This window comes from Xenopus laevis, chromosome 4S (assembly GCF_017654675.1).
Source record: "Xenopus laevis strain J_2021 chromosome 4S, Xenopus_laevis_v10.1, whole genome shotgun sequence".
Lineage (NCBI taxonomy): Eukaryota > Metazoa > Chordata > Amphibia > Anura > Pipidae > Xenopus > Xenopus laevis.
The window spans coordinates 70170936-70194773 of NC_054378.1; the positions used below are offsets into that span (position 1 = coordinate 70170936).

Genomic DNA, 23838 nt, shown 5'->3' on the forward strand with positions numbered 1-23838 from the left:
TGCATATGAGCTTAATAAATTTTCATTTTTGAACACTATTCCAACCTTATTCAGTGTGCTGCTGACATTTTCTCTGGATGAGTCAATAGCTTCACCTGTTCTAACAGAGAAAAGGCAGACACCTGGTAAATTGCACAGGAATACTCTCCGGAAGTGACACCATTTAAGGATGCTGTATTGTTACTGCATAGTTAGATCATTTTGAATTGGCGGCACTCCTTTACTAATACAAATAGACATGTGCAAAACACAACTTGCCATGGTTTTTTAACCCACAATGCTGCATATTTACAAAGAATGCAAGTTTGAGAACATAATGGTGTATGCTAAAGCACTACCGACAAAGGTTTCCCTTTTCCGTGCTGTTTAGTGAGGCCCTACATGTTAAATTGGAACTGTGTTTTTGTACCTAGTGCCTCACAACTCATTAGCAAATGAGCTCAAAAGTGCTTATTTGAGATCATTTTGGAATATATATGCCCCTGTTTCAATTATTCAGCAAGAATCTATAAAGAGTTGCTTTCTCTGTAAATATACTTTAGAAGTCAGTAACATATTGTGGAACAATCTGCCTAGACACAGAAAAGATTATAATCTGTTTTATCTAATGTGTTTAGTAATTTGCCAGCTGGAACCAGATGTGCTGGCTTTTCCTATCCTGTGTTAATCCTGGAGACACCCCGTGTCAGTCCTTTTTTTTTATCTATGTACAGATTTCAGCGTCTGATGCCATAATTTTCTATCAAGATCGATGCAGATTAAAATCACAGGCACTACATTTTGCATCTATGTGAAAGATTTTATAATATAATAAATAGTTTGCACCATTGTTGAACAAAATGCACACTTTTCTAGTGCATTTAATTGGGTGATTGGAAAGCCTTCTTTAGCTATGGAAACTTTAAAATGCCTCAATGCCCTGGTGTTTTATAGTAACCTTATAAAAACAGACCTGCGACAACTTCTTGAATTCCAGACTTGGAAAAAAATGCAAGGCAAATATCCTTTCTGATGAAAATCGATCTCTCCTAGTTTATCATACTATATGCTCAGTGCGGGATACACTTTAAAGTTCTGTTAATGTGTTGAAGTTAAATCTAAACCATTGCTAATCTTCTTTGATTTAAAGTATCACTTGGATTTATAAAATGTTTCCTATGGGTTTGGCTAATGGAAAATTATATTCCTTTTTCTTTATTTCCCAAAGTTCTGTAAAGGTTTAACTAAAGGTTTAAGCCTGAAGGGTAGTTTAGAGGTTAGTGGGTTAGGTGGTTTCATTGGTTGTGGACATCATTGACCGAACTGATCAGGAAATAACGGGGAAACTCCTGAGCAATTTCTCATAGCATATACAGATAAGTACCCCATGTGCATGCCTGCATAAGTATTTTTCTATACTAAGCACAGTCCTTACTTTTGAGGGCATGGTGACATTCTGATCTTTTTATTGTTATATAAATAGCAAGATCTCTTAATGCCTACAGCATTCACTAAAGCTAGGGCCACACAGGGCTCAAAATAAGATAGCTAAAATACACTGGCTGATTTCAACCCTACTGTGGGCAGTAGCCTCCTCTCTTTTACTCATTTATAAGTGCTGAAAAGGCTTCGGTGCAAACACTCGGTGGATTTTTGCAAAGAACTGCGAGTCTTTGCATTTTTAGCCGCAATCCACCAAAGTCTGTTCATGCCAAAGCCTATTCAGCACTTACTAATGCAGAAAAGAGAAATGGCCACTGCCCAACAGTAGTGGCCCTTTACTTATTTTGTAATGCAGCCAGTAGCAACTCTAAGCATGTACAAACAAAAATAATAAGTACAGTGTACACCGGATACAAAACTTGTTTACTACTTTTTAAATGGGTTGACATTGTATAATGCAGTAGTCCTTAATTATCCTTTACAAGTTTAGCATAATGAGCACCTAGGTTTCACCCATTTTGGAACATTTCTGCCAAAATTACAAAAAGGGTTATCGGTATCAAACACTGTTTTTGTGTATATGTGAATGAAAAATAACCCACAAAGAAAAGTAAGTCAACATGGGCTTTACCAGATTTTAACAGTCTAAAAACCATGATGTGAAGCAGTTACACTTTCTTATGTAACATTTGCAGGTGATTTGCCTCTTAACATTTTCTAAATATAGATATTCTGTAGTTAATTCAGTTATAATTCAGTTAAAATTAGATGTTATCTATTACAAAAAACTTGTAAACAATATGAGGGGGGGGGGGGAAAAACCTTGATTGCAACATAAATTGCATTATAACATTGTATGCGTATGGGCTTGGAGGCAACACCCTTACTAACATGTCTAATCCATGTTGAAGGAATCAGTAGTTCAAAACTTCTGCAGGCAATAGTAATAGATATTAAAAGTAAACAAGGAAAAAATTTTCCTTAACCCTTTAAGTGCCAGCAGAATTTCACATTTTGGTTACGCGAAATGCCAGCCGTTTTTGAAACATTTTGTGCTCTCTCACTTTAGGGGCATTTTCTGAGGGGAAACCTATAGTTTACCTAGGAAAACTATACATTGTTTTTTTCGGTAGAAACTGAGCTTTCTAAATCTGCCTGAGTTTTCATGTATTTCCACCTGTGCAAAAAAATTTATAGTGCTAAATACCAAAAAAAAATGAAAAATTACCATTTTTCATCGTATATCAATTTATACCAGAAAAATATTTCATTTTACGGATGAAAATCCAACTGATTTGGAAAGCCTTATGTCTCTCGAACGTGCCAATACCAGATATGTATAGTTTTAGGGAGATTTAGGACTTCTGTACCTCAAAAACTCCCGGCAGTATATTGCCGAATTTTGAAAGCACTAAGGCAGAAAACGGCATGCTTTAGATTCCAAGGCCAAAACTCCTGAAACCGTAGGTTTACCCCAGAAAACCATACATTTTTGAAAAGTACACATTCTGCCGATTACAAAATGGGTAACTATGTCTCTCTACTCCCAACTACCAAACATAAAAGCTTGTCTGAACATAGCGGTTTTTCAAAAAAAAATTCAAAATTCTGAAAAATCATTTCAAAGGTTTTATTTTGCTGCTCTGCATATCCCAAACTATATTAGGTACCAAGAAAAAGCACCTGAAATATGATTGCCAGGGGTCCACTGAACAGTTTGATACCCATTATGCATAGGTTTACCAAAGTATCTGGCATTTAGAGACACCAATATGAAGTTAGCACATCCAAATTGATCAGGACTTTACTTCAGCTACTGAGAAATCAACACATTGACTGCATTTTTTGTGGGGTAAAAACACAGAAATATATGTTTACCCCCCAAACCCATATATTTTTGGAAAGTACACATTCTACCGAATCTAAAATGGGTACCTATGCCTTTCTGCTCCAAACTACTGAGTCGCAAGGCTTTCCCAAAATTATCGGTTTTGGTGAAATATGTGAAAATTGCCTCAAACCTTCAACTTCTCAGCACCATATCACCCATGTATCGTTATGCACCAAGAAAAAGCACCCTAAATATGATTGCCATGGTTCCTCTGAACATTTTGGTGGCCATTGTTCATAGGTTTACCAAAGTATCTGGCATTTAGAGGCCCCAAAATGAAGTTAGCGCATACAAACAGTCCCGTGGGTAACTTCAGCTAATGAAAAATCAACACATTGACTGCATTTTTGTGGGGTAAAAACACAGAAATATATGTTTACCCCCAAAACCCATATATTTTTGGAAAGTACACATTCTACCGAATCTAAAATGGGTACCCATGCCTTTCTGCTCCAAACTACTGAGTCGCAAGGCTTTCCCACAATTGTCGGTTTTGGTGAAATATCTGAAAATTGCCTCAAAGCTTCAACTTCTCAGCACCATATCGCCCATGTATCGTTACGCACCAAGATAAAGCACCCTAAATATGATTGCCAGGGTTCCTCCAAACAGTTTGGTGGCCATTGTTCCTAGGTTTACCAAAGTATCTGGCATTTAGAGGCCCCAAAATGAAGTTAGCGCATACAAACAGTCCCGTGGGTAACTTCAGCTAATGAAAAAGCAACACATTGACTGCATTTTTGTGGGGTAAAAACACAGAAATATATGTTTACCCCCAAAACCCATATATTTTTGGAAAGTACACATTCTACCGAATCTAAAATGGGTACCCATGCCTTTCTGCTCCAAACTACTGAGTCGCAAGGCTTTCCCACAATTGTCGGTTTTGGTGAAATATCTGAAAATTGCCTTAAAGCTTCAACTTCTCAGCACCATATCGCCCATGTATCGTTACGCACCAAGATAAAGCACCCTAAATATGATTGCCAGGGTTCCTCCAAACAGTTTGGTGGCCATTGTTCCTAGGTTTACCAAAGTATCTGGCATTTAGAGGCCCCAAAATGAAGTTAGCGCATACAAACAGTCCCGTGGGTAACTTCAGCTAATGAAAAATCAACACATTGACTGCATTTTTGTGGGGTAAAAACACAGAAATATATGTTTACCCCCAAAACCCATATATTTTTGGAAAGTACACATTCTACCGAATCTAAAATGGGTACCCATGCCTTTCTGCTCCAAACTACTGAGTCGCAAGGCTTTCCCACAATTGTCGGTTTTGGTGAAATATCTGAAAATTGCCTCAAAGCTTCAACTTCTCAGCACCATATCGCCCATGTATCGTTACGCACCAAGATAAAGCACCCTAAATATGATTGCCAGGGTTCCTCCAAACAGTTTGGTGGCCATTGTTCCTAGGTTTACCAAAGTATCTGGCATTTAGAGGCCCCAAAATGAAGTTAGCGCATACAAACAGTCCCGTGGGTAACTTCAGCTAATGAAAAATCAACACATTGACTGCATTTTTGTGGGGTAAAAACACAGAAATATATGTTTACCCCCAAAACCCATATATTTTTGGAAAGTACACATTCTACCGAATCTAAAATGGGTACCCATGCCTTTCTGCTCCAAACTACTGAGTCGCAAGGCTTTCCCACAATTGTCGGTTTTGGTGAAATATCTGAAAATTGCCTCAAAGCTTCAACTTCTCAGCACCATATCGCCCATGTATCGTTATGCACCAAGATAAAGCACCCTAAATATGATTGCCAGGGTTCCTCCAAACAGTTTGGTGGCCATTGTTCCTAGGTTTACCAAAGTATCTGGCATTTAGAGGCCCCAAAATGAAGTTAGCGCATACAAACAGTCCCGTGGGTAACTTCAGCTAATGAAAAATCAACACATTGACTGCATTTTTGTGGGGTAAAAACACAGAAATATATGTTTACCCCCAAAACCCATATATTTTTGGAAAGTACACATTCTACCGAATCTAAAATGGGTACCCATGCCTTTCTGCTCCAAACTACTGAGTCGCAAGGCTTTCCCACAATTGTCGGTTTTGGTGAAATATCTGAAAATTGCCTCAAAGTTTCAACTTCTCAGTACCATATCACCCATGTATCGTTACGCACCAAGAAAAAGCACCCTAAATATGATTGCCAGGGTTCCTCCAAACAGTTTGGTGGCCATTGTTCATAGGTTTACCAAAGTATCTGGCATTTAGAGGCCCCAAAATGAAGTTAGCGCATACAAACAGTCCCGTGGGTAACTTCAGCTAATGAAAAATCAACACATTGACTGCATTTTTGTGGGGTAAAAACACAGAAATATATGTTTGCCCCCCAAAACCCATATAGTTTTGGAAAGTACACATTCTACCGAATCTAAAATGGGTACCCATGCCTTTCTGCTCCAAACTACTGAGTCGCAAGGCTTTCCCACAATTGTCGGTTTTGGTGAAATATCTGAAAATTGCCTCAAAGCTTCAACTTCTCAGCACCATATCACCCATGTATCGTTATGCACCAAGAAAAAGCACCCTAAATGTGATTGCCAGGGTTCCTCCGAACAGTTTGGTGGCCATTGTTCATAGGTTTACCAAAGTATCTGGCATTTAGAGGCCTCAAAATGAAGTTAGTGCATACAAATAGTCCTGTGGGTAACTTCAGCTAATGAAAGATCAACACATTAACTGCATTTTTGTGGTGTAAAAACACAGAAATATATGTTTACCCCCCAAACCCATACATTTTTGGAAAGTACACATTCTACAGAATCTAAAATGGGTACCCATGCTTTTCTGCTCAAAACTACTGAGTCGCAAGGCTTTGCCAAATTTGGCCGTTTTGGTGAAATATCTGAAAATTGCCTCAAAGCTTCAACTTTCCAGCATCGTATTGTCCATGTATCATTACCAGCATAAAGCATCCTAAATATAAACATACGAGTCTACTAAATAGTTTGATGCCCAATGTGCATAGATATACCAAACTATGTGGCGCACAGAGACCCCCAAATGACAATATGTATAGACATTTTCACGGCTGACGCGCTGGCTGCTGCAACATAACCACCCGGTGTGTGTATTATGCGACATTAGACCACCTAACAGTACAGAGACCCCAGAAAACCATATATTTTCAGAAAGTACACATTCTGACGAATCCAATATGGGTAAATAAGTGTTTCTACTACAAACTGCCAAACTGCAAAGCAATGCTGAACATAACGGTTTTTATCAAATTTCTGAAAATCGTCACAAAGCTTGAATTTTACCCCATTATATGCCCCACATTTCGTAACTTATCAGCATAAAACATCCTAAATATGAACGCCAGGGGTCTACTGAACACTTTGATGCCCAATATGCATAGATATACCAAACTATGTGGCGCACAGAGACCCCCAAATGACAATACTGTATATACATTTTCACGGCTGACGCGCTGGCTGCTGCAATATAAGCACCTGGTGTGTGTATTATGCGACATTAGACCCCCCTAACAGTACAGAGACCCCAGAGAACCAGATATTTTCAGAAAGAACACATTCTGACGAATCCAATATGGGTAAATAAGTGTTTCTACTACAATCTGCCAAACTGCAAAGCAATGCTGAACATAACGGTTTTTATCAAATTTCTGAAAATCGTCACAAAGCTTGAATTTTACTCCATTATATGCTCCACGTTTCGTAACGTATCAGCATAAAACATCCTAAATATGAACGCCAGGGGTCTACTGAACACTTTGATGCCCAATATGCATAGATATTCCAAACTATGTGGCGCACAGAGACCCCCAAATGACAATAGTGTATATACATTTTCACGGCTGACGCGCTGGCTGCTGCAATATAAGCACCTGGTGTGTGTATTATGCGACATTAGACCCCCCTAACAGTACAGAGACCCCAGAAAACCATATATTTTCAGAAAGTACACATTCTGACGAATCCAATATGGGTAAATAAGTGTTTCTACTACAAACTGCCAAACTGCAAAGCAATGCTGAACATAACGGTTTTTATCAAATTTCGGAAAATCGTCACAAAGCTTGAATTTTACCCCATTATATGCTCCACGTTTCGTAACGTATCAGCATAAAACATCCTAAATATGAACGCCAGGGGTCTACTGAACACTTTGATGCCCAATATGCATAGATATACCAAACTATGTGGCGCACAGAGACCCCCAAATGACAATAGTGTATATACATTTTCACGGCTGACTCGCTGGCTGCTGCAATATAAGCACCTGGTGTGTGTATTATGCGACATTAGACCCCCCTAACAGTACAGAGACCCCAGAAAACCAGATATTTTCAGAAAGTACACATTCTGACGAATCCAATATGGGTAAATAAGTGTTTCTACTACAAACTGCCAAACTGCAAAGCAATGCTGAACATAACGGTTTTTATCAAATTTCTGAAAATCGTCACAAAGGTTGAATTTTACCCCATTATATGCTCCACGTTTCGTAACGTATCAGCATAAAACATCCTAAATATGAACGCCAGGGGTCTACTAAATAGTTTGATGCCCAATGTGCATAGATATACCAAACTATGTGGCGCACAGAGACCCCCAAATGACAATAGTGTATATACATTTTCACGGCTGACGCGCTGGCTGCTGCAATATAAGCACCTGGTGTGTGTATTATGCGATATTAGACCCCCCTAACAGTACAGAGACCCCAGAAAACCATATATTTTCAGAAAGTACACATTCTGACGAATCCAATATGGGTAAATAAGTGTTTCTACTACAAACTGCCAAACTGCAAAGCAATGCTGAACATAACGGTTTTTATCAAATTTCTGAAAATCGTCACAAAGCTTGAATTTTACCCCATTATATGCTCCACGATTCGTAACGTATCAGCATAAAACATCCTAAATATGAACGCCAGAGGTCTACTGAACACTTTGATGCTCAATATGCATAGATATACCAAACTATGTGGCGCACAGAGACCACCAAATGACAATAGTGTATATACATTTTCACAGCTGACGCGCTGGCTGCTGCAATATAAGTGCCTGGTGTGTGTATTATGCGACATTAGACCCCCCTAACAGTACAGAGACCCCAGAAAACCATATATTTTCAGAAAGTACACATTCTGACGAATCCAATATGGGTAAATAAGTGTTTCTACTACAAACTGCCAAACTGCAAAGCAATGCTGAACATAACGGTTTTTTATCAAATTTCTGAAAATCGTCAGAAAGCTTGAAATTTACCCCATTATATGCCCCACATTTCGTAACCTATCAGCATAAAACATCCTAAATATGAACGCCAGGGGTCTACTGAACACTTTGATGCTCAATATGCATAGATATACCAAACTATGTGGCGCACAGAGACCACCAAATGACAATAGTGTATATACATTTTCACAGCTGACGCGCTGGCTGCTGCAATATGAGCACCTGGTGTGTGTATTATGCGACATTAGACCCCCCTAACAGTACAGAGACCCCAGAAAACCATATATTTTCAGAAAGTACACATTCTGACGAATCCAATATGGGTAAATAAGTGTTTCTACTACAAACTGCCAAACTGCAAAGCAATGCTGAACATAACGGTTTTTATCAAATTTCTGAAAATCGTCACAAAGCTTGAATTTTACCCCATTATATGCCCCACATTTCGTAACGTATCAGCATAAAACATCCTAAATATGAACGCCAGGGGTCTACTGAACACTTTGATGCCCAATATGCATAGATATACCAAACTATGTGGCGCACAGAGACCCCCAAATGGATATATAGTAGATAAAATTTACAAGGCAAAACAAAATAAGGCAGTAAAGAGTGAAATGAAAAAAAATCCAATAAAACCACAAAAATCAATGTTTTTTTTCCAGAATAGTGTTATCGGCCGTCAGAAACACAGTTTGAATATTTTAGCTGGGCCAAACAGGTTATACGGCTAGAAACAAGTGAACACAACATATGCAGAGCTGAAAATGCAATAAAATGGCTAAAAATTCAATAAAATGGCTAAAAATGCACCAAAATACCCAAAATTGCAATATAATCACCGAAATAACATACAAAAGATATTGCACAGTACGGTTAGCGAATACGCTATTCGTAATGGCAATAAAACATTTTTTTCAGCAAAAAAAAGAGACGATGCGATAAGAAAAAAAAAAAAAAAAGCCACAATGCCATGTATGTGCGTGTGCGTGTGTACAAATGGTAAATTACATGTTATGTGCGCGTGTGTGCGTGTGCACGTGTGTGTAAGTGCAGTGAGTGTAAGTGACCCCCCCAATCCCCAAAAATGTATGTGTAAGTGTGTGTAAGTGTGAATCTAAGTGTGTATTACTGTAATAAGTGTGTGTTGGTGTGTTTGTGTGTGTAATTGTTGCACTAACCTGAAAAAGTCGCTGAAGACTGTTGCACACGATGTGGAGGGGTCCCAGGAAGACATCTGCGACGATCTGCGTGTCTCTGTGCTGTGGGGGCGGAGCTGATCGGCGCAGTGCAGGCTGCAGCAGCAGGACACGTAAGGAACACGTGCCTGCTGCTGTTTTTGGGCCCCTGGGCGATCGCGCCCCAGGGGCCACTCGATCCCCTGCTCTGCTCGTTGCCTAGGGGCAGGGGATCGAAGCGGAACGGAGCGAGCGGCTCTAACAGCCGCTCCTCCGCTCCAGAACCCGGAAGTGCTGCAGAACGTAGAATCTACGTTCTGTGGCATTTCAAGTTACTTTTCCACAGAACGTAGATTCTACGTTCTGTGGCACTTAAAGGGTTAAGCAACCCTATTTATGAGTAAACTTGCCAACCTATAAATAGGTTTACTAATACAATATGTACTTTATTTAATCATGATTTTAGAAACGTGATACAGGTATATTACCTGGTATCCTGAATGCTTAGAGCCTGTAGTTTTCCTGATTAGAGGTCTTTCTGTAATTTGGATCTCCATACCTTAAGTCTACAAAATAATGTAAACATTAAAACCAATAGGATTGGTTTGCCTCCAATAAGGATTAATTTTATCTTGGGATCAAGTACAAGGTACTGTTTTATTATTGCACAGATAAAGGAAATTGATTTTAAAAATTGAGTTATTTGAATATAATGGTGTCTATTCGAAATGGCCTTCCTGTAATTCAGATCTTGCTGAATAACTGGTTTCTGGATAACAGATCCTATACCTGTTTATGTATTGTATGGTACTGTATTAAATAGAATCATAGAGACTCACCCCAAACAAGGTGAGGGGAAACCATTTTTGGGTCCCAATCCATAAATTAAGAATCCACGTGATAATGTTTTATTACATTGGTTAGTTTTGAAGGTTGTATTTATTTATTTATTTAGATTTATTGAGTTCTTTCATGACTGTGCTCTGACCCAAACAGTAATTTCTTTGGTTCAAGCAATCCACTTGTGTTTGGAAAGCCTAGCAACTTTACTCTGCAATCACTTGCTCATTCTAATAGATGTTAATTAATGTAATAGTCTGTATTCAGTGTCGGGTATCTAGTAGTGATCAAAATAACTGTATGTGTTGAGTCATTAAAACGTTTCATAATTTAACATAAGTAACTTGATGAATGGTGAAATGCTTTCAAGATTACTTAGCAAGTCAGGTTGATTTAGTCTTATCAGCTGCTATTCAACTTTGCCAGCAACCTAATAAGTGTCCTGCAGGTGACCTAAATGTTAACTTTTTGTTCACTCTTTGTCTTTTTGTAATCATGCATATGTTTCAGTCTGAGAAATAAGTGGTTACGTATAATTTATTAAATTATTTGTGTATATGTGTGTGTATATATATATATATATATATATATATATATATATATATATATATATAATATTAATTAATAAATATATATATATACATATATATATATATATCTCTCTCATGAAGGGAGTTACATATAAGTTATTACAACATCTCTGTCATGTTGCTATAGAAAATTTTATTATTAGTTAAAGACTGTGCTATTGCTACACAATTAACTGTGGGCTTCTTTTAAGGCTGAACCAGACTATGAAAAACCTTGTTGTTTAGCCCGGGCAACATTAATAAAACACATGAAATTATTAAAAAAAAAAATTAGGGTATTTTACGATATTATGATATTAGAATGTATACTTTATAAAGGGTAGTTAAACCCCAATCTCGTTCTGGTTACCACTGCACATGCTTCTGGTAGTGCATACATTTTTTAAAAAAACAAGGGTCTTTAGTTATGGTCATAATATTGGCAAACGTCAAATTAATTAAGTAATATATATATATATATATATATATAAAATATTTCTTGCTCCTCTGTGTTTGTTTGCATTTTTTGGATAAAGTTAGTGTACCTTGACTAAAGCATTGATCTCACATACTGATCCTACCCCACTGTAGCTTTTGTTGAGCAGAGATACCCGCAATTCACAGTTTTTAAAACCTAAGACTAAGGGGCCCATTTACTAAGGGTCGAAGTGAATTTGAAGTGAATTTTCGAATTCAAAAACTTCGAATTTCTAAGTAATTTTTGGGTACTTCAACCATCGAATAGGCCAAAATTCGATTTGAATTGAAAAACTTTGAATATTCGACCATTCAAAAATTGAAGTACTGTCTCTTTAAAAAAACTTCGACACTTCACCACCTTAAACCTGCCGAATTGCTATGTTAGCCTATGGGGACCTCCTAGAACCTATAGCCAGTAGTTGGCTAAGTTTTTAGAAGTCGAAGTTTTTTTTTTTTTTTTTTTTTGAAAATCGATTGAACGATTAAATCGTTCCAATAATTCAATTCGAACGATTTCTATGATCAATCGAACGATTTAAATTTGATCGAAAACAGCTAAATTCACTCCAAAAAAAAAACTTTGACATTCTACAATTCGATGGTCGAATTTCGAAAGTTTTACCACTTTGAAATTCGACCCTTAGTAAATGTGCCCCTAAGTCTATACTAATTGGGTAGTGGAATCATGCCAAGGTTAAGTAGCATAAAAGTACATCTAACTTGGCACATTTGTTTCAAACATACAAAAAGAGTCCCAGGCTGTATTAGGAACTCTCTCTGTGCTAGTGTGGGATGGTTAGTTTCTTTAAATTATTATGAGCACCCAGTAAATTGTGTCTTCATACTTTGTCTCTTCTAGCGTAATACTTTGAATTTAAATCATAAATATAAATAGTGCATATTGAAAATCTTTCAAAAATTGTTACATATAATGAAAGATTGACAAACAATAACAATCTTCAAAAAAAGTCTTTAAACAGAAGAGGATGTCTAAGATTCTTTCCATTCTGAAGATGCTTCAGTACTAGGAATTTTATAGCGTATACTCCAAACTGTTTGTGTTAGCCACGAAGTTTGGAACATTGTGCTCTCTTTACTTGGTATATTAGCTAACCATATCTGATATTTGCTAAAATAGATCAGATTTATGCATTTATTTGTAAACAAATCATATTTTAGGAATATTTTACCAGATTTTATTCTTTACATTTATTTATATAGCGCCAGCATATTTCGCAGCGCTGTGATACCCATTAAAATGGAATCATTGCCAACCTTAGTTAAACTCCCTTCATGATATATACATAGGATATGCTGATCTGGAATTTCTCTGTCTGATTTGTAAACCAGTAAAATGTTTGCTTTTAAACAGGTTACCATTAAATGTTTCCTTCTGATTGATTGCTGTGGGTAACTCCAGGGATAGAGCTTTGGAAGACACTATATATATATATATATATATATATATATATATATATATATATATATATATATGTATATATATATATATGTATATATGTATATATATATATATATATATATATATATATGTATATATATATATATTATTAGGTACTGTAAAGAAATTATTTTAATATGTGCCAGTTATGACCTGGTAAAACCCTGAAAAAGTAAAGTAGCATGAAACAATTCTTTAAAAGTGAATGCAATCTTTAAAACTGCGGAGTAGCTGCAGAGAACTTTTCTTCTTTATAATGAGAATATTTAAGGACCAGTCATCTGCTTGCTTTGTCACCTCCAGAGCTATTCAAACATCCATAAGCGAGACAAGTAGTCCTCAGATATGTAAGAGTGCCATAGTGTGAGAAATCGCTTAAACTTACATACATTGATTGGCGATTGAAGGTATCCGTGCTTTAATGTGTATATACAGGATGCTGTTCTAGGTAAAGCCCACATCTTGCTGATTCAAGGTATACACATAATTTAGAAGATAAAATTCACATCCATTCAAGTGAGTAGTTTCTATATGGCTGTTGAATCTGTCCAAGGATATTAGCCTTAGCAATATTAATTTATTTTTTTTCTCATATTTATTTAAAAATATTGTTTTTCGCAGCACAAAACACAACGTTTTTGCCGAAATGTTAACCAAAGAGTTATGCCTTATTTATTTTTGCCTGAATGCTAAAGAAATTCCTTTAGATCTGGATGTTGTAACAGCTCTATGGATTTATCTCTTATTTTTGATCTGAATGGTTAGTGGCAGGTCGGGAGATGGGGAAGTCCGATCGCTTGAGGATTCGAACGATCGGATCTTTGCATCTATGGCCAGCTTTAGGGGCTGTTCTGATTCACAGATTCACTCTTTTTTGTTTGGACTGGCAGTATCTAAACTCTCAGGATCATGATGGGATAGATCTGCATTTCAGCACTAGAGTTCATTCTAACACTGTATTGGTCTACTCAGAGGAATAGAGCTGCAACAGAGCAGCCATCCTTTATGTTCAGGATTTACAAAATTTGATATGGTTTCCCTTTGCAGTATTAATGCAGTCCTTATGTGTAATGTTCTACAGGCATATTCATTCATTTTGGATTCTTGTGACTTAAATGTGTTTGTGCTCACTATATGTATATCAACTGTAGTCCTTTTTTACAACACAGACTTTAATTCATATCAGCTGTTCTCTTTGTTACCAGTTCTTTCATAGTCACATTTCTTCATTCACACAATGCAATTTAACTGCCAAGATCCAACAGATCTACAGCAGTGCAGTGTTTAAAAATGCATGTTTTCTACACACAATTCAGTTTTTTCCCTATAGTTTTAGGATAATTGTGGCCATGAGGTAGAGAAGCAACTGATGCAAGTGCTGCTCATGCGTGAAAACATATGCAATTGTGTCTACAGTACGTTTCAATGCAAATCAAACACAATTTGTGCTGAAAATTCTCACTTCCAATTCTTTAGCCACACGTTTGCTGCATCAATTTTAATGCAATGAATATTAATCTATGTAATACGGCATGCCGTCTTTATTTTATTATTTTTTTACTATTGTTTGCCATTGTGTTTTAAATTAAATATTAATACATTTCATTATTTAACCACCAGAAAGGTAATGGTTTTAATGCTAAAATGGGCACAGGGCGCTTTCATAATGAACCTCTGTAGCATGAAAAAGACATTTGCAGAAAAAAATATTTATTCAAAAAAGACCAAGCAATTCTTGTGATGGTTCATCGTCATTAGCAGTGCAGCTACTCATTGGTCTTATTATAGTATTTGGAACAAGGGAAGGGCTACTCCAAACAGATGTGTTGCATCTGGAGTTGTCTTTGTTGTTTCATTAGCGTGTCGATTACACAAAAGAATGGTTAACTTGTTCATACTTGTCCATAAAATATTTTGAAGTCTAACAATATTTCCATACAGAATCCGTTGTTCTTCTGCCGATCATGTTGAATTGATAAAAAACAAATGTAGTTATAATTTATAGAAGATGGTTGTTTCAATTAAAATACTTTTAAAATAATTACATTTACTTTAATAATGATCCTGCTGGACACTTTTTCTTTCATGTCCTTCCAGTGCATTGAGCATAGGTTTGTTCTTTTGCCCTAAAGGATAGTTGAACATGCTTGTACACAACTGAAGAATTAATAAGCACTAATTGCGTGATTCACTAGTTAAGCTTTTAATAATGGTTTAATACAAAAACAGCTGGAGGAGATGTGTAAGGATTTTAGTGAAAATAAGGCATGACTGTGTTATGTAAATGGTGTCTACATAGCGGTAAGTAAAACCAGGCAATATTTTATTTAATCTCTTAATCTTAGTTCCTTAAACCTTTGGTTATTGGGCAGAGGTTGTATGACTTTTTTCCCATTCAAGCACCCCTTTACATTAAAATATTGTTTTCATATACCTCTTACTGATATAAGGTATATGAAAACAAATTTATATCTGCCATTTAGCTATAGTTCTCAAAATCTCAAGGACAGAAAACGAGTTCCCACTTTACCCCCAGAGGTGTAAGGGGTCTGAATGTAAGCTATGCCGTATCTGTGGGTGGAAGCTCCTTGTTAACTATAGCGGCACCAGACGTGTGGCAACATCAAAGCTCCACCCTGTGGAGCCCATTGTATGCCCCATTAGATATAAATTGGACCAAATGGACCAAAGTGATGGGATATGTCATACAGAGGGTCCCACCAGCAGACTCCTTGACATGCTGAAAGACCCACCATGGCTGTTATGATACAGTATATGTCACTATAAACAAAAAGCTGTAAAAAAAACAGTATAAAGAAACCACAAGTAAACGCTTTGCTGCCTTGTAGAGATAAAATACTGAAATAATTAGATTAGAATATTTGTATGACCACTAATGTTTCTGGTATGCTGGTATACCAGCACAGGTATGTTTTATGGGACTCGTCCTATCAATGAAAGTGAGGCCATAACCTCAAATGCAGAGGGCTCCCTAGGGCTATACAGGGGCACTTGTCTAACTTTTCTGCTTCTCCGCTTTTATTATAAGTGTAGCCCTTTTAAAGTGCAGTAAAACATCCCTCTTAAGAAAGTTAATGTTTATTTAAATTACTACACTTAAGGACATACCTTAAGAATCCGTGTAAGATGAAAATTCCTTCTACACTGCAGCTGGAGGCATGTACCAAACTACCATGTAAAGAGGCCAATTTTAGCAAATGTGTTTTGGGTAATGAAAGAAAATGTCAGTCTGGAAGCAGCTTTCCAGTAAATGTTTTCTGTTATTTGTAAATTCAATTGCTGTTGAAAGCAGTTTCTTTCGTTTACATTTCCCTCCTCTCCTTTCTCTATTGCAACATTGCATTGGTCACGTCTCTTCTAGCTAAGACTCAGATTCCCACAATGCCTTGCTTTTTCTGTGATTAGCGGAGCAGGTCATTGTGGGAACTGGGGTCTTGGGTGGAGAGTTCTGATTTATGGTCCATTGTTTACTTAGTCTGCTCAACTGTAAAGGGAAATTAACAAAGGGCAGACAAAAGCTTCTCTTAACTGCATTATCTTTGATAAATAATTGTAAAAATCACTAATAACTCTGAAAAAATGCATATTATTTTTACATTTCTTGGAACTACATTTTGGGGCCGTCATTCACTATTACATTGCATGCTTTAAACCTAAGCTGCTACAATAACAAGAATCTCAACAAAATGGATTATATTTAGGGAAATCACTTAATAACATGGATAAAACACTAGGGTAAAGAAGTATTTGCTGTCATTTGTGCCATACCTAATTTGTTGAAACAACGTGTATTCTGTTAAATTCTTACTTAGTGTGTCTGTTGCTGTTTTCTACTTGCATTACAATAGTAGCAGATTCTTTTGTCAAAAAAAACCTCAATATTTATTATTGTTTTTTTTCCTCCATAGAGTGCCTCTGATGGATTTTGGAAGTCTGTAGCCACGCGTGTTCCACGTGAACCACATGAGATCCGTATCTTAAATCCATACTTTATTCAGGAAGCCGCCTTCAGCTTTATTGGGTTGCCATTCAATAATGGGTTGATGGGAAGAGGGGTAAGTGTATAAATGTGTCCCTTAATGTTGATACAAAATAAAATTATACTGCAAAAGATGAGAAAATATACAGTTTACAGATTATGTTCATTTCTGGTGATCTGTTTTGATTTATCTATTGATTGGTGCATTATCTGTCAGATCAGCCCACAGACTGAGCAGAAAGATCTCTAAAACAGTGCTGTCCTTGGTCTAAATGGTTGCTATATTAGTTTACTGGCTATTCTGAATATTTGCTATCTCTAAATATGCATACAAATCTTCAGACGTGGTGCAAAATTCAGTTCCATTATTGTTTATTTTACATTATGTTAACTACTTCATCACTGTTTGACACGGTAGATATTATGCATATGTGCACTTGTTCATCTGCTTTTATTGTGTGTTCTTTTTCTGTAAAAAACAATAAAAAGGACAACAGACAAAAAAAAAGAAATGCTGTTGTGACATTCTAGGGGTGCTTTTATTGCCACGGTGTGACTTCCAAACAAATGAGTTTTACTAATAAAGTCATATTTTCCAAAAGTGTCACATTTAATTAACATTTTTTATAATAGTGTAATTCTTCTGCTTGTTCCTAAACTTCCAGAAACAGAAAACAACAGCATTGAAAATGCATTGCTGTTTTGGTCATGTTACCAAATTATGGTGTGTGTGTCCAGCCCTTGAAAACAGCCTGTACCGCCACTGCTAGATTCTCCATACAGTCATTGCTTCTCTATTTGCTTTAAAGCTTGCAGATGATAAGTATTACCATCATTTAATCTCAGTCCTTTGATTTGTCCAGTTAATGTGTTTCAGATTCAATCTTCTGCATGCCTATTTAACTGCATTATCAGTACCTCTCTGGACTGGGAGATATTATAGGGTTTGCACTCTTAACCCATCCAGCTCCTCCACATCTGGGAAGAAGAGGTGTCAAAAAGACTAATAACAATGCATTGCTAGCATGCATTACTCAGATAAATGAGTTGCAGGTCAGACAAGGTTATCTTGCTATTTGGAAAATAAAGTGTGTAGGGTAATTGAAAGACAACTGTACTTAAATTTCACAATGGAACAGAAACTGTAAAAGAAGTAGACCTTGCCTATACAGTTACTTACGGTATATTAAATATTGTGTTCTCCTTTTATTTGCGCTGAAGGAAGATTATGTTCCATACTGTTTTTCTGCAGAGAGCCGTTTTGGTCCCAGTAAAAATGAATCTATGGTCTCTGTGTAGCCTTAGCTCTTGTGCTTGGATTCCAGTCTACCTTTGTCATATTTAAAGGGCAAATATACCCCATATACAAATATACGTAACTTTCATCATATGAGCTGTCACACTGTTTGCTTTTGCAAATTAATGAATGCATATATTTTTTATTGATACTGTTAAGATTTGGCATTCCACAAGTTCCAGTGCTAAACACGGGTGTTGTTTTAGGGTTTCTGTTGCGTGCTAGCATCTCTTTAGTGGAAGGATTCTTAACTTGGTTTAGGGCCTAAAAATGGGTGACCATGCTGCTTATGAAGGTTTTTATTTCCCCTTCAATAAAGCGAGATGTCTTACTGCATCTGATAACAGTTCTAATCCAATTTGCATATCTGAATTAGTCTGGTTCCCATGAGAAAGAGATTAAGAACTGAACTGCCTCCGTGTGTCTTCCCATCCGCTATAATGAAAAGTCGCCTGCGCTAAAGCACACGTGGCGCTTCGTTTTCCGAAGTTGCCTCACTGGGAAACTTATGGCGACTTCGGAAAACGAAGTGCCGCGTGTGCTTTAGCGCAGGCGACTTTTTATTATAGCGGATGGGAAGACACGCTGAGGCAGTTCAGGGAGATTGTCGTCCAGAAGAAGAGGCGATTAGTCGCCAGGCAAAAAAATCTCCCCGAATCTCCTTGTGTGAACTAACCCTTAGGGTAGAACGCCACAAGCGTTTTTTGTCGGATCGACGCCCGCTGACAAAACGCACACAACAAGTCGGATGGAGTCGCACGCATGAAGAGATAATTGGTCTGAATAAATGGTCAGAGGTAACAACTACACGGTCTGACTGTCGGATGAAGATTCTGCTTTCTGCATCCACATCTGACAGTCGTGTTGCTTCGGATTTAATGTCGTTTTTACCTGCGACTTTTTCATGAAGTCCAATTAGAATCTTAACTCCTCGGTCTCCATCTAACTTGTCGGCTGGCTTTGATCCGATGAAAAACGCTTGTGGAGTTCTAACCTTTGAGTCTTGGATGACTAATAGGAGAGTGTGAAAGTGTTAATCGTATTGGAGTAATATTTACACTGTTAATCCATTAACTATTACAATTTCTTTTTATCCATCAAATAATTTTAACGCAAGTTATGTTATCCAGAATGTTCCAAATTATGGAAAGGCCATCTCCCATAGACTCCATTTTATCCAAATAATCCAATTTTTTTTTTTAAATGATTTCCTTTTTCTCTGCAATAATAAAACAGTACCTTGTACTTGATGCCAATTAAGATATAATTAATCTTTGCTAGAATTGAAACCAGCCTATTGAGTTTATTTAAGGTTTACATGATTTTCTATAGACTTAGGGGCAGGTGTATGAAGGGTCGAATATCGAGGGTTAATTAACCCTCGATATTCGACTCGGAACTAAAATCCTTCGACTTCGAATATCGTAGTCGAAGGATTTAGCGCAAATCCTACGATCGAACGATCGAAGGATTATTCCTTCGATCGAACGATTAAATCCTTCGAATCGAACGATTCGAAGGATTTTAATCCAACGATCGAATGAATATCCTTCGATCAAAAAAACATAGGCAAGCCTATGGGGACCTTCCCCATAGGCTAACATTGACTTCGGTAGCTTTTAGCTGCCGAAGTAGGGGGTCGAAGTTTTTTTTAAAGAGACAGTACTTCGATTATCGAATGCTCGAATAGTCGAACGATTTTTAGTTCGAATCGTTCGATTCGAAGTCGTAGTCGAAGGTCGAAGTAGCCCATTCGATGGTCGAAGTAGCCCAAAAAACACTTCGAAATTCGAAGTTTTTTCAATTCGAATCCTTCACTCGAGCTTCATGAATCGGCCCCTTAAAGTATGATCCAAATTATGGAAAGATCTGTTTTCCAGAAAGCCCCAGGTTCCAAGCATTCTGGATAACAGGTCCCATACCTGTATAAACAAACTGCTGGGTAGCAGTGGGCAGCCATTCAAGCATAGCATTCACAGTAGATAACAGATAAGCTATGTGTAATCCCATTGTATACCACAGAATTTGTATCTCCACTTTGATTAGCTGCCCCAATGACTGCACAGCAGCTTGTTTATATAAACAATAGTAGTATTTCTGAAGCAAACACACCATTTCAACAGTGTAGAGTACATTATAATTGTATTACTTTAAAAACATTTTGCTGTTACTGTTCCTTTAATTGCACAGAACAGCTTGAGTTTAATACTGCTCAAACCTTGTTATGAACTAAAGGATCCTTGAAACGGGCAGCTTGTACCTTGGAAATCTAAAAACTACAAATTTAAGATACTTGCCAAGGGTACTTACTAGCTTTATCGTTTATTTTTACTGTGAAAAAACTATTCTTTTTCATTCAAACTAAGAGAAACAAAAGGGAAATGCAAGGCAGCACTGTGTTGTGTTTAAATAAAAGGAAGAAAATGAGAATGTTTACTTGTGCATATTACAGCAGTGCTTGGTTTGTCTGGAGAAATGATCGCCAACTTTCACTAGGTTTGCATCATGACATATGGGTGATTAATCTCATCCCCGAGCTGAATTAGTGTTTCCATCTGGTCTGTCCATTTCTCCTGCTTGGGACAGGCCAGAGCTTCACATGAAACGATCCTCGTCCTCTGCAGGAATTAATGACATGAAGATTGCTAGCTACATATTAACAGATAATTAATACCATCCTTACTAAATAAATGGCATTCTTTATGACCACGTTAGTCCCTTGACGATTATCATAATCTAACGTTACAGAATATGAAATGAGATCCTTCCAAATGCTCCACTGGCAGCTAAATTATGAAATTTGACCAGTTTTATGTTAGATAACACATTATTTAAAATCTTCAAATAATCTGGTAGCTCAGAGTATTGTACAGTGTTTACATGTGGCTTAAATAATGTTTATTATTTTTTAGATATTTGTGGAGGAGAGTACTTTCTTCTTTTCTGTCTCCTTCTTAATTTCTTTTCATTACTTCTCATGTCTGTGCTACATCATTCTCACCAATAAAACATTTTTTTCCCTCTGTCCAACATGGCAACAACAGGGTTAAAATCCACGTGCTAATGCATTAAAACATTAGTTGTTCTCTAATAAAACTTTTAACTTGCCACTGAAACATGCAACATACGTTTGGAGTGCAAACTTTAAACATTTATGGGGTTTGCCCAGACGCAACCCCCAGAAGCAGTAACTCTAGTAACTAGCAACCAATCAGCAGGTAACATTTACTGACCACTTGTTTTAAAGCAAACATCTGATTGGTTGCAATTGGATACTGCTCCTGGACAAACTGAGTGCCTTTTATTACATATGGGGGTACGAGTTTTATCTGAGTTTTCCAACTTGTTCAGTTTGCTCTGGGTTTGGTGAAACATAATGGGGTGTCCTAATGATTGGCAGCTGTGCATAGGCATTAGCATAGCTGGGAACCTAAACTTTGTTTAAATGAGTTTTCTTTTTTACCTTTTATTTTGTATTCTGTACATGTACTTGTAAAATTTTTAATTATTGTTGAAATGGAATATTTGTTTAAAAATGTATGATGTCACTGAGCCGCAAAGCATGCTGGGAGCCTTGGGTATTAAAGGCCACTCCCTTTCAGCAAAAGTCAGTCTGTTAAATATATCCGTATCAATGGTGTTTAGTGATGTCACTTGTCACATGCTTCATGGAAACTTGTGTAATATATATAATATTAGTGAAGCACCGAATCCACTATTTTGAATTCGGCCGAATCCTTCGCAAAAGATTAAGCCGAATACCAAACCAAACCAAATTCGAATTTGTTTTTGGATTTGAGGTAAGGTCACAAAGGCCAAGGCCCAGAACAGCGACATTTTAGGGGCGGCATGCCGCCCCCGCCACATCCTATGAAGCACTGGGACTGAAAACTCCCCAGTGCTCCGGTGCTAGAGAGCATGTGTGCTTGCCCTCGTGCGCACGCTCATAATGTAACACCCCCCCCCCCAATGTTAAATCTGAGGATAGTAGAGGTCAAGAAGCGTTCTTCATGACTAGTATAAAAGCACCCGGCCTACAGCTTCACATTTTTATACAATCATGGTACTCCTTGCTATCTTATCTTTATATTTTATTGTTGGGGAAGGTTTTTCCATCGTTTAACAGGCTTGCTTTTAGAAGTTAAAATCAGAAAGGTACATTGTTTTGTTTGGGAAAAGCTTCCACGTTTAGGCTTTTCTTTGGTCTTGGCTAATTATTTTTTTCACAGTAAATTATGTTAAGCAATTCAGTAGTGGCTGGGAAGATAAGTTAGGGGCCCAAATGCTTTTATTTGTTTATTTAAATTGAACATAGCATTGGCAAAATATTTTATTAAGGACATACCACTCTGGTGAACTGCGCTTACTTCAGCCCAGGACACTCAGCCCAAGGAATCGTGTTGGAGTCAGCCCAATTATAAGTAATACGTGAGCGTCCCCAGAGCCAGATTTAAGAGCACTGCGGCCCTAGGCCCCCCCTCACAGAACTCCCCCACCCCTCTTGCACGCACCTTCCCACCCGCATGCACCCCCTTTTCACCGCAACCTATGCCCCCAATCGCCGCAGCTGCTTGTAATTCTGTTACGACCTTGTACCTCTGCTTCTTCCCCTTTCCCGATCACTTCCATTGGGAAGTGGGTGGATGGGAGATTCAAACTGCCCAATCCCCTGTGAAGATGAGGGCAGCATGCCGCCCCCAAACTTTGCCACCCAGGCCTTTGTGGCCTGCCCACAAATCCAAGCCTGAGTTTTCTCTATAAACCGTTTGGCCCTACTGTAAAAAAAAAGAAAAAGAAAAGGGGTGCTAAATGACTGACTGCACTTTGCATAATTTTTTTCTTATTTTGAAACATTACACATTTAAATGTTGGATTGCCTTGTCCTTTAAACATTGTTTTAAAAAGTATATAAAATGAAGTTGGACCCATGTCCTTAGAGTCTCCTTTTATGAATTTTACAGTATGTTTTAAACTGGAAACACAAGGTTCTAAATAAGTTCTAGATGACCACAGAAATTGTAATACAATTATGGTTGTCCAAAGTCTCAAATTACATTCTAATTACAGTGCTATATCTTAATGTGCATTTAGAATAAACTAATGGTATGATTGATACATGTCATTTTCTTTTTCAACACAGAATATCCCAACGCTGGGTAGTGTTGCCATAACTATGGCACTACATAACTGTGATGAGGTGGCAGTCGCAGGATTTGGCTATGACATGGCCCTGCCGAATGCTCCGCTGCACTATTATGAGACTATCAAGATGGCAGCAATTAAAGAGGTAATAGTTGCTTTAAAATTTCCCACCAAATATGTTGATTGCATTAAATAATTAGCATGTTCTTAAATAAATTGTCTTATTGGATATCAGATGGTCTTCTGGTCTTCAGTAGAGAGAAGTAGGAGCAGAACACACATTGCATTTAAAAGGGGTTTTACACATTTACACATGAAAAAGGATAACTCTG

General features: G+C 37.3%; 1 protein-coding gene across 7 annotated transcripts in view; it reads left to right on the forward strand.

Annotated features, from left to right (window-relative positions):
* Positions 1-23838, forward strand: part of LOC108715547 (CMP-N-acetylneuraminate-beta-1,4-galactoside alpha-2,3-sialyltransferase) — a 139420-nt gene that overhangs the window by 112216 nt on the left and 3366 nt on the right. For all 7 annotated transcript variants that reach the window (XM_018260813.2, XM_041561436.1, XM_018260809.2 and 4 more), the window contains 2 exons: positions 16997-17143; positions 23505-23651. In XM_018260813.2, the coding sequence (XP_018116302.1) occupies positions 16997-17143; positions 23505-23651 (294 nt within the window). The remainder of the gene's footprint in view (positions 1-16996; positions 17144-23504; positions 23652-23838) is intronic.